Consider the following 11,413-nt stretch of genomic DNA (forward strand, 5'->3'; position numbering starts at 1 on the left):
TAGATCATGAAATCTGCTTTGCAGACCTTTTGTAATAACTTGAAAAATGTGAGATATTAAAACCGCTGATGTGTAAACTTCAAATTTGTTTACCTCTCATTAATTTGTCACTTATTACGTAAACATGAACTGTGTCATAAATTATACCGACCTTTATTTGTTCCTGTTTTCTCTTTTCCATCTGCCAAGTGTAGTCCTTTGATAACAGCACCTCTAATTTGTCTTTTTTTAACCTCTGTTCATTTCTCAGTCGTCTAGCTCGCACTTCATACTAGTATTATTATAACAAGAACATTAACGTAATCCTGGTGCAAGGGCAGATCATTAAAAGTCTATTCACCTCTATTTATTCCTGAAACTGAACACGTAGAACATACTAAGCTTACCTGTTTCGCATCCTTAGCTTTATACGTGTCCCAAATCTCTTGTTGTCTCTGTCGATGTCTTGCCTGTCTTAGTTGTTCTTCTAACTTCCTCTGTTCACTCCATTCCATTTCTAACATCAATCGCTCCTTACGAGCTCTCTCTTGTTCTTCATGTCGTGACATCATTAAATTCACAATGCGTTGATCCTTTAAAAAAAGGAAGGTCAAACTTCAAACCGACAAGGCTTGGATAAGCCTTTTCAGCCTTCAAATATATGTAAGTAAAACAGTATTTTTACGCTAACTGCAGAAATTCTCGCGCGCTCATTGGCTTATTTTCATTGTCAATAAGCGGACAGACAGATGCATTTATAATTTACGCGGTGCGTCAAGGACCGAGAATGGACAATTTGTTGTCGTAAAAAAACAAATTGACGTCAGTGTTTTAAGCGTCTGTCCTGTTATTGACAATGAATTTCGTCATAACATTGTCAAAGTAGTCTGCGGATACACAGCTACTTTGAGAATGTTATGACAAAATTCATGATCAATAACAGGACAGACGCATGAAAAACTGATGTCAATTTGTTAAATATACGTGCATGTGCCACTTAATTTTCCTATCCTGAAAAAAATTTAAAAGAGATATTATCATGAGTTTTGTAATTCTGCAGATGCATCTCACTTTTCTCTAACCATGTACAAACTATTATCAAGTATACATTGTGATGAGCCCTTACCTTTTCTGACAAGCCTTTTCCATCTGAAGAACTTGGTATTGAATGTAAAAAATCAATGCTATCCATGGAAGCTGTTCTCTTGATGTGCTGTGGACCTCTTCTTCTGAATGAGCCTGCAGATGATGGTTTCTTACTTTTCCTTTGGGAATGCTCGCTGCTTGAGGACCAGCTTCTCCTTGCCTCCACTCCTGTTTCTGAGTCAGAGCTCTCTCCTCTGGGACTGACTGGGCTGCGGCTTTTGGTACTTGATGGGTAACTGCTACAAAGAATACAACATTTAACACTCGCCTGCAAACTGGTAGCAGATTCTAAAACCTAACACACCATTACATGTATGTCTCATTGTATATTAGTGCACAGACAGTACCATGAACCAAGCATGTTCAGTTGTTAGTGATAGTTACATGACTATTCAATGTTTGCAAGTGTTTCATCTGAGAAAACTGTGATGCAGAGATCAACCCTGTGACATGGGGGTCACCAATTACAATCATCCTATCCAGAAGATACTGCAGTCTCGTAGACCAGATAACTAAGGACAATAAGTCAGCAACAAGGACGCACATGCAATATCATGATAACTTGAATTATTTTACAACTAATAATTATTAGTAGTTGTAAATTCAAGTTATCATGATATGAAAACATAGCAATAAGGGGTGACAAACCTGTATTTAGTTTTTCCAGTTGGAGGTTTTTTAGCTTTTTCATCCATCAGATACACATTCTCTTTTCCTCTGAGATCAAGTGGACTTGCAGCCCTAAAAATTAACCTCTGATGCTGTAAGGTTAAAGTTTGGGGGCACACTCCCAATGAAAGAAGCACTGTCTGTTTTAAGATAGTATCTGGGTTTAATTCAATTTTTTTGATGAGCATCCCAACACCTTTAGCAAGAGTTAAGCCCTGTCCAAACAGGAAATGTTTGGCAATAAAACACGATCAAGCATTGTTTGGTTACCAAACATATTGCCATTTGGACCCCTTGTTTGATCATTTTGATAAAATTTTAACCACGACAAACATTGTAAAAGTACATTTTGTTTGTTTGGACAGTGATGCTTGAGACTGTTTGGACACTCAGTACCACATCAACATGCTTGGTCACCATACAATGCTCATGTTTGATCAGGGCTTAAATTAGTGAAGAATCAGTCAAATTCGGGATGTGTAACATCCTTGAATCTATTTTCTTGCCAAAATCTTACATTTAATCTTTGTTTTTTATTGCACTTTGCCAGGGGAACTTGAGACGACAATAACTATCAGAGAAGTATTTTTCACATATTTTTAAATTTAAACATATTTTACTTAGTAAATTTGGCTTGTATAGCATAGCAGGTACATAACTACATCATTTTATTTTTAATTCCTACTGGGACTCAGCCTAGTCTGTGATAATAACATTTTGGCATATTGAAGTTGAAGTTGAAAAAATATCCAACCTGTGATATCTGTGTGTCTCAACATGTTTAGAAGCTGTCCATCCATTTTGTTCTTCTTCTTGATCTTTATCATAGGGGTTCTTTTGTTTTGTGGAGCTACTTAATGCATCTTTCGTATCAGTGTTATCTGAGAAAATCAATGAAGCGAGTAAAGGGGTGGACCTAGAATGTAGTCCACAAGGAAGCAGAGATTTCATTCAGATACAGTGAGTTAAATCCTTAACCTACCCCTGCTAGCCCTAGGAGTCTCAACAGACTTAGGAAAACAAACTAAAAGATGCAACTTTCACTGAGTTACAAAATACATACATGTACATCTGGACAATGTACAACATGAGAAAGGGCTTTAGAATTAAATAAGAAATGTGAACAAAAGAGAAAAGTGACGTCTTTATACTTTCTTCAAGCTTTGAATGACAGGTGGTATTTCTAACAAGGACACCTCCTAGCAAGAGAATCAAATTGGTTTTATGATGACTGAATAAACTGTTAGTAAGAATGTCTATCTTACTAAGATCCACTTGGAATATCTGTAAACATGTAACTTTTAAATAAAGATTTAAACAGTCATCAATGAGATTCCAACCTTGGTGCTGTGGTGAACTTGAAAAGTGTTTCCTTTCCTCACTGCTGACAGTAGACTCTGTTTTCTTCTCTCTAATTATTCTCTCTCTTTCTTCTCTGCACAGCTTTAGTTTCCCTAATCAGATAAACAATGTAAATTGAATTCGACAACATAAAATAATTCATGTACATTGATTTTATTACAAGTACAAGTCATGCATTGGAAAACACTGCTTTGAGCATAGCCCAAATTTGATGACTGTGAAAAAATAAAAATAAATTGGTAGTAGTCTGTATGTGATGAATTTTGACCTTCACTTCTCTTGGAAACTGCTTTAATTATAATTATTTTAATTAAAATTTACTCTAGAGGCACAGACTGGGAGAAAAGGTAGTCTACTATCAGTATGTCTGCATGATCATATGAGACGATAAAATTACAAATTTTGGTTGTAAATACAGTGTACATATATTGCATAAAAAATATAAAGGATGAACAAAAACAAAGAAGTTGTTTTCTATGGTAGATGCGTGACACTTATATAAACGTTCAACAGAAGATTAAAATAAAACCTGATATAACATAGAACTATGTCAAAGTGTCAACTTGTGAAAAATCAAAAAAAAAACAACAAAATTCGGGGATAGCCCTTCTTCTGTACAGTCATGCATAGTGACAGTATAGCACTGCTCTTCAGAGTGGATAACTTGATATTTTGCATGATTCTATATGTTTAATTTGATCCATATGGGATGTTGGAAAAATATGATAAAGAACTAGTTAAGAAATGAAGCTTACTATAACGGTAGATAACCTCATGTTTAAAACACTTTTTCAAGCAAATCCAGCAGACTTCTTTGTGTAAATCCTTGTCTGCATTTTCCCAAACACCTCAATATTACACCAGGACAATTGACAAACATAATTTAGACCAAAAAAAGTTCCTTTTCCTTAGCTAGGTTAAATCTGAAACTCACTTAGCCTTTGCCGTTCATGTTCCTGGAACACTTCACGGACAGCATGATGGGAATAGTCAGTGTCATAAAGAGACGTGAATTCTTCTACAAACTCCTCTAGTGACTTATGTAACAACTCCACAGGCTGAAAAACAAATCATTGCTTCAAATATTGGTATAGTACATAAACTTAGCAGATTTCTGACACATTGCACTCTAAACACATCCACAACATATACATTAACACTCAGGCTGCTTTGCAGTTTTGTGACCTTACTACATGTAGTACTGAAAAGAAATGATAGAGATGCAAAATTGTTAATTAAGTGGCACAGAACCATAAAAAAGTGATAACAATAAAACACAAGGGATTATTTGGTCTGTTAACTAGCTCCTGTAGAGCTGCCAAGTTTTCATACAAGGATTAAATAAATGGTTTTAAGTGCTAATTTAAGTGTATTTAGACCTAGAATAATATTAATAAATTAATTTAAATATCTATATTCAAGCCATTTGACTTAAAAATTTGCATTTGATAATGGGAACAAAATGATGCCAAAATGCCCTGTATTAGTGTTTATATTTTCTGTTAAAAAACACACATAATTATTGACTAGCTTAAAGTACTGTACCTTTATTCCAAACCTTCCACAAGCCTAAAACAAAGAAACCAATATATTTACACATTTTAACTTTTATTAACAGCAACTGAAAAGTTAATGTTTATTTTTTACCATTGCTTTAATGCAAAAATTACAAAATATTAATGAACTTAACTAATTTGCAATATTTTATTTGACCTTAGATAACAAATGAGCATAAAAATAATAATTAACAGTAAACTACACGGCAAGAATGCTAAAGATACTCGAGGATCTTTGTAAGATCTTTTAAGGTCTTTTAAAGATCCTTGAAATACTCCTATCTTTATAAGGACCTTCAGTAGGTCTTTAAAGATCTTATATGATCCTTAAAAATCCTGGAAGTTTACCACCAGAGTAAGGTAAGCCCTACAGTATTTTATGCAGGGTAAATTTAGACAAATTTTCTACAAATATAACAGCAGTGTCAGTGCTAACTGAAGGGAGCTATCAATGCAGCAAACAAATGATTTGATAGTTGTCACAGAAAGCCACAAGAGAGAAAACAAAGCATTCACCAAGCACATGCAAATGATCTTTAATTAATCACTGTCCATGTCTGTCTCCTGTCCTAGCTGGCTCACTGAGTCAGTGCTAAATCTAGTTTCCACTTTCCCTGGATGGGATATTAAGCCAATAAAAGTTACTTCTCTGACCTTGACCCCTTGGAATTTTTCTCATGTTACCCAAAAATTTACATCTCACCTCAAGAGACCTTGGACTGGTCAGAACATAATGGCTGTGTTGAGCTTTTGGTTCCTCAAAATTAAACAGATCAAGATGAAGATCTGCTACTTTTGATGCTTTTTCTGAAAAGCAAAATTAACATGTTAAGTTACTCTACAACCATCAAGTGAACGTAAATGTTTGACAGGTGTAATAAAATGTGCCAGCAGATGGTAATTTTGCAGCCAACAGTAAATTATTTGCTGTCCCTTCTACACTAGCTTTCACTGATCCTGGCTAATAACAAATCTGTCTCTGGCCTTTGCTGTTTATTACCATACTTCTGTTATCCTGACTGCTAGAAATAAATTATTATTATTATTATTATTATTATTATTATTATTATTATTATTATTACAAAGAATTTTGTCAGGATCCTAATCTTCCAAACCAATTTAAAGGTTTTAAAATTATTCTTCTTGACACACTAGAATTATACTTGTGCTTTCAATTGTTCTTGAAAAGTCAGTTTTTGTTTCTAGTAGAGACAACACTCTAGCAACATTCCAGGGTCGAGCTACCAGAAGAATGCAAGCTCAAATCTAATGTGTGCAATGAGGTCATACTGTAAGTTCAACTCGTGCCTGAGACCTAAGTTTTGTTTTGTTTTGTTTTGTTTTTTTTCCTGAAATGACATCTTTCTCAAACTTAACCCTGTCAAGGAAGACATGTTATATTTAGCAGCTAGACAAGAGTGGCAGCCAATTGCAAGAGAACATGTAGACTTAAAGAGTACTGTAAAACAACACATCTGTAAAACGACACATCGTGAGTCTAGAAAATTAGTATAAATACATGGAACATAAAGTAGAATTTTCAAGTTTCAAGTGTCCAATAAGAACACTTAGCCACCACTTTACTAGACTTGGCACTTCAAGTGATGTCACTACCTACTTTTTATAGCACTGAATCTTTGATGGAAAAGTGCTTGCTGTAAAACCCCTTTAGAAAACCTAAGTTTTACATTTTATTTTTATACATGTAAGTGTCAAATATTAAGTGAACATAATTTGTAATGTTCGTGTCTGTTTTATACTTGCAGATCAGTTGTGCATAAGTCTTACTTTATATGAAACCCCGACTGATCTTTAGTCAAAACATACTGATGACCTCACTTATGTGGAATTTAAAAAACTACGTAAGCTTTAAATGAAATTTATTATATTTTTTCCATTAGCTTCGATGATTGCAAGTTCTGCTCAAGTCTACATGTATCTAAAGCTGTTACATTCCATTTTATCCCTAACACATGACAATTGTACATGTAAATAAGTTTTAAAAAGCTTAATTATTCTCCACATACAAGCCCTATTGAAGTCATACCTACCTTGAACATCAAACCGAACTTTACCAGATGTTCTTTGCCCTACTTTAAGATAGTAACATTACCGTTAGCTAAACGTTGTAGCTATAAAAGCAGCTTAACAAGCCAACAATCCCCAGGTACCTTTTCCAGTTTGCTCAAATAATGTTTCCCACTCATGATCGCTTGTACTGTTGCCAAGACGCCGTTTATCAACGTTTACGGGAGATGATTGTGCCCTTCTGAGTTCCCTCGACATTTCTCGCCAGTCCTGTCTCCTTTCTGAGGAATTCACCTCCACCAGGCCCACCACTGGCAGTTCTTTGCCTCTAATGTTGTTACAATATGCTTTTTGCCTGATTATTCATTCGTTACTTCTTTCCCTCGTTCGTTGAAAACACAACTTGTTACCAGTTTTTCTCCAAAGGTTTGTTGTCACCGGAGTAAGATCCTGGGACCGGAATAGACTGCTGACCACAATCTGGGGCTCTACATGAAGGTCGCCTTTCGACGCCTTGTCGAGTGAGGTTCAACTGTCTGTGAGTACATTGACTTCGAGTTGTGGAGAATGTACCTCAATGTACTGCACAGAAGTTAAAGACTGTAATAAGCTTTATCAAGGTAAATATCGAGTTCTTTTCGTTGTGGATAACTCACATCCTGAGGCCCCGATCCTCGCGATATTTTTCGATAACCTGCTGGCATGGCCTGCCATGGTAAATTAAGCTACAGGTGCATTGATAGATCAATACTTACAGGGTTGTCAATAGGTCAGGAAATGGTCAGGAAAAAATTCTTCAAGGTCAACGAAAACAAATATGTAGTCAGGGTATTATATTTTGATGATTTGAGTGAAAATTGACATAATTTTTTTTGAAGAAAAGTCAGGGCTTATGGAAGAAACTTTTGGGGTCACTGTGATCTCAACTTTTATTTTAGTTAGGAAGGGAATTTTGTTGTTGAAAACTTATCAGTCTTAGTGAATGGCTGGAAAAGAAGGCTGTAAGGGGAGGCTAGTCAGAGAATTTTTAAAATTGTTGTCTGTGGCAACCATGACTTAACTTATACTACCTTTCCGTTAATAATACTAGAAGTCTGGTCTGATCCGATGCGTATTCACTCCATTTCGGAGCTCAGGCCACTGATGAGTCACTTGCAAACCCCTCTGTCCCTGGCCAGGTGTTCCATCATGGCCCATGTGCAGCCTTTTGACTGGATGGTGCATTCTGTAATCCCTTCTTCAGCTGTTGAACGTGCTCTCCCTCTCCCGTCTGCTACCCTGCAGGTTCTACTTGAGGACTCGGTTGATTATAAATTTTTTTCATTTTTCGACTGGTTACAGTGTTACATATTGCAACAAATTCAACTTTTTGATAGATCTCCTGATCTGTTCTTACCAAACAGTAAAGTGGAGTTCTCTGGACATCTGATGTGGCCTTACATGGTGTAGATACATGTATATTATTCCTATAATTACTGACCAAAAGAATCTGGATCTCTAGATCTCCACAAACTAGTAAGTACCACTGTCACTGCCCAAGACTCAAGGTCGGTGAAAAATCCTTGAATGAATTCCTTGGATAGTTTGAAGAACATTATGGGAGTACCATCCAGTGGAAGAGTTCTACTATTATACAGACAGCTTCTTAAGCAAGGAAAGGCACTGCAATATACAGATTATGACTTTTTTCGAAGGTCAGTAAGACAAGAGTTTGAACAACAAAAAGATGAAGTGGAGATCAAAGTAATCAAGGAACAATTTGAGGTAAAGTAGATCTGGGAGGTAGTGGTGTAATATGACAACTGTTTTTTTTTAGGGGTTGGAACATTTTTATGTTTATTGCAGCATGTTTATAGGTAGCATGATCAAAATATCTCAACAAAACAGAAATAGATACCAGTGACACGCAGTATGGATCAGGTTTGGTGATCTTTTACAATAAATAATGGGGTTTTGTTTACACCATTCACTGGTTGTTGAATATCTGGCTGTTGTTGAGAGGTTGTTTTGGTAGTTGGGGTATGCTTAAGTGGCTGTTATCGATGTGAAGAGGATGCTGTTGTAAAGTGGCTGTAGTAGAGTTGTGGCTGTTAGTGGAGGTTTGACTGTAGTAATACGTTGGGGCAATCAAGTTGAGAACTGAAGGAGTGTATTCTTAATTCAGGTAATGTGTACCCAGGGCTCGAGACTAACTTTTCAGCTTGCTAGCCCAGTGGCTAGTGACAGGTTTGATTCACTAGCCAAAACAAGACGCACACATTTGCAAACATAGGCATTAATGTTACAATTATAGGCGTCGCTCAACAATGAAAACCGAAGTTTTCGCTTCTGTGAGAAATTCCCACAGAACTTTGCAACTTGCAGCCGAAGAACATTCCTTTCTTTCAAAGTGCCGATTCATGATTTCTCATGAACACAAGATAATTTACAAGTTGCAAACATAGGCATCAATATTATATAGGCATCATTCAAATTTTTGAAAAACTGCAAATTTTTAAATTTTTTGAAAGTGTACGTGACCTCCAGATGCCGTGCGCATGAAACATGATCCCTAGAGTTCCGCATGATTTCACGCATGACTTATCATTAGTGGCAAGCAGTTTGTTTGTCGTTCGTCGCTTTTTACAAAGGGAAAAAACAAACTCTTTCGCATTTTAGTAATTTAAAGTTCTTGTTTGGGCCAATAAATTACATATGATATTTACTACAGCCGATGTTTTAAATTCTGCACACTTTGGCTCAATTTCGTTTTGTGAAAAATTTGAAATTGACTTTTAATTGGTTTCCTCTGAGCCTCCAGTGCTCACAAATTTTCATTTTTACCAGCCAAAATACCTAGTGAAGTGTAAAAACCACTAGCCAAAATGGAATTTTTACTAGTCTGTGGCTAGTTGGCTACCATTAGTCTTGAGCCATGGTACCTGTATTATAATATGATTTCATATGATGTCATTTCTTTTTAAATTTGTTTATTTTGTTTAGAAAGGAGTGCACTTTTTGAGGACAAAGTTAGGTGGACTGCAGTAAGGCAAGGAAAATAGGCAGCTGTGCAAAATCTCCAACAAAATGTTAGACCTGCAAGAACAGAACCCAGCTCCATGTGCTGAAGAGAGAAGAATTAACACATCAAACTAAAGGAATGTTCCCCAGCTGGAACAAATTGCTGTTAAATTGTTGGAGGTATAGTCTTGTAATGAAGTTTGTCTAAAAAGTGGGAAAAATTGAATGACATGATGGTGATTTTGGACTTTAGTTTTCTGATGTACTATCATTTTGACATTACATTGTGACATCAAGCAGACTCAGGGATGTAGCTGAGTTACCTTAGCATCAGTGGGGAGGAGGAGAGAAGCAGAGCAAGGCCTGACATGAAGACATTCATTGTCTCATGTTGAATGTTCAAAATCTGGACTCTATGCTGATTGGATAACACAGAAAAGACTCTTATGTCACTTGTGATTTAGACCTACATCAGCAATTTGATCAAGAGATGTATTTCAAAAACATGAAAAAGTTGGGAAATCATTTAACAGTGCTAAGTTTTTTATGCACAGGAAAGATTTCAACTTGCGATCAGGTGTTAGCAGGTTAGAAAGTACCCCAAAGTTCTTTCAAGGCAGGTATCTTACTAAAGCAAAAACATGCTTCTTTTTGTACTAGTTGTTTTGATCACACAAAAACAAAATGAAAACATGTTCATTTACATCATGTGTAGCCAGGCAAGAGTAATGTACTCTTTTCAAGCCTATTTATGACTGTCAAAGCTTAAGTTGAAAACAAATTTACCAATGCTTGTCATGTATTATCAGTGTCATACTGTGTGTGGCAAAAGTCTAACTCTAAGCTGTAGGGTAGTTCTGGAAGTGCTAGCCAAAGAATTTATATCTGTAATATAATCTCACAGGACAGCATTAGCATAGCAATACATGACCTATTTTTTGTTTGCAAATTTTCACAGTCTTGACATTTGCAGAACTTTCAAGAGGCCATAAGGCACTATCTTGAAACATTATTCATCAGTTTTACATGACAACTGCAGGACTTGATGTGAGTTTGATTATTTACTTCTTATTAAGACGTATCATGCCTCTGCCATGCCAAGCTTTTCTTCCTCTCCTTTCGTTCTTTTTCCTCCCTGTCTCAGACTAGTAGCTAAGGGCTGGCTCGCTGATTTCATCAGATAAAAGGAAGCTAGTTTATTAGTCGTACCTTAAAGATGCAAAGCTGTATCCTTGGGGACAGCCCTGGTGGATGTTTCAGTATACCTGTGTGAGGGGAGAAATTCAAAACCCAGAAGAACTGATTTGTATTAAATTTCTTTCCAACAATTAAGAAAATTTTGAAGTTTGACTTATTTCAGTGAATATCTAGTTAATAACTAATTTCCAGCACTGATTTAGCAGTAGAAAGATTAGTGGTGGTGCCTTTAAACCTTGAACTTAGCTTTGAGTGTACCTCAAGCTGTTTGCACAGTCAAATGTCAACAACAAAACAATGCTCTTTATTGACAAGTTCAAGTGAATGATATCTCTTTAAAATGTTTTACAAGGCTGTTGAACAATGTTTTTGTATTGCATTACCAGCATATCAATATGCTACTTTGTTTTCTTAAATAACTTTCTTATAGCTTTTATTTAAATAAATTCATTCATTGTTTTCATTTGTTGGCTGGT

General features: G+C 35.9%; 2 protein-coding genes across 8 annotated transcripts in view; one reads left to right on the top strand and one right to left on the bottom strand.

Annotated features, from left to right (window-relative positions):
* The window catches only part of LOC110053816 (uncharacterized), a 14,383-nt gene extending 7,227 nt beyond the window's left edge, over nt 1-7,156 (bottom strand). The window contains exons 1-11 of one of the 6 annotated variants that reach the window (XM_089284894.1): nt 6,884-7,156; nt 6,764-6,802; nt 5,416-5,519; nt 4,702-4,725; nt 4,091-4,214; nt 3,135-3,248; nt 2,549-2,675; nt 1,774-1,866; nt 1,106-1,364; nt 387-572; nt 152-271 (exon numbers count right to left, since the gene is read on the bottom strand). In XM_089284894.1, coding sequence (XP_089141020.1) covers nt 152-271; nt 387-572; nt 1,106-1,364; nt 1,774-1,866; nt 2,549-2,675; nt 3,135-3,248; nt 4,091-4,214; nt 4,702-4,725; nt 5,416-5,519; nt 6,764-6,802; nt 6,884-6,998 — 1,305 coding nt within the window. In that variant the 5' untranslated portion in view covers nt 6,999-7,156. Of the gene's footprint in view, nt 1-151; nt 272-386; nt 573-1,105; nt 1,365-1,773; nt 1,867-2,548; nt 2,676-3,134; nt 3,249-4,090; nt 4,215-4,701; nt 4,726-5,415; nt 5,520-6,763; nt 6,806-6,883 lie in introns of all 6 variants that reach the window. The other 5 variants (XM_020760216.2, XM_020760141.2, XM_020760290.2 and 2 more) reach the window with 5 other exon arrangements.
* Nucleotides 7,157-7,217: 61 nt separating this feature from the next.
* Nucleotides 7,218-11,400, top strand: LOC110054133 (mitochondrial ribosome and complex I assembly factor AltMIEF1-like). 2 transcript variants are annotated; one of them, XM_089284898.1, is made up of 3 exons: nt 7,218-7,360; nt 8,144-8,504; nt 9,723-11,400. In XM_089284898.1, exons 2-3 carry the CDS (start codon nt 8,307-8,309, stop codon nt 9,765-9,767), a joined length of 243 nt encoding a protein of 80 aa, XP_089141024.1. In that variant the 5' UTR covers nt 7,218-7,360; nt 8,144-8,306; the 3' UTR covers nt 9,768-11,400. The 2 variants fall into 2 exon arrangements, with proteins under 2 accessions (XP_089141024.1, XP_089141023.1); XM_089284897.1 differs by having other exon boundaries at nt 8,242-8,504.
* The last annotated feature ends 13 nt before the right edge of the window (nt 11,401-11,413 follow it).

Source organism: Orbicella faveolata, unplaced genomic scaffold, assembly GCF_042242905.1.
Source record: "Orbicella faveolata isolate gen_17 unplaced genomic scaffold, um_ofav_v1 contig_13, whole genome shotgun sequence".
NCBI classification, from domain to species: Eukaryota; Metazoa; Cnidaria; class Anthozoa; order Scleractinia; family Merulinidae; genus Orbicella; species Orbicella faveolata.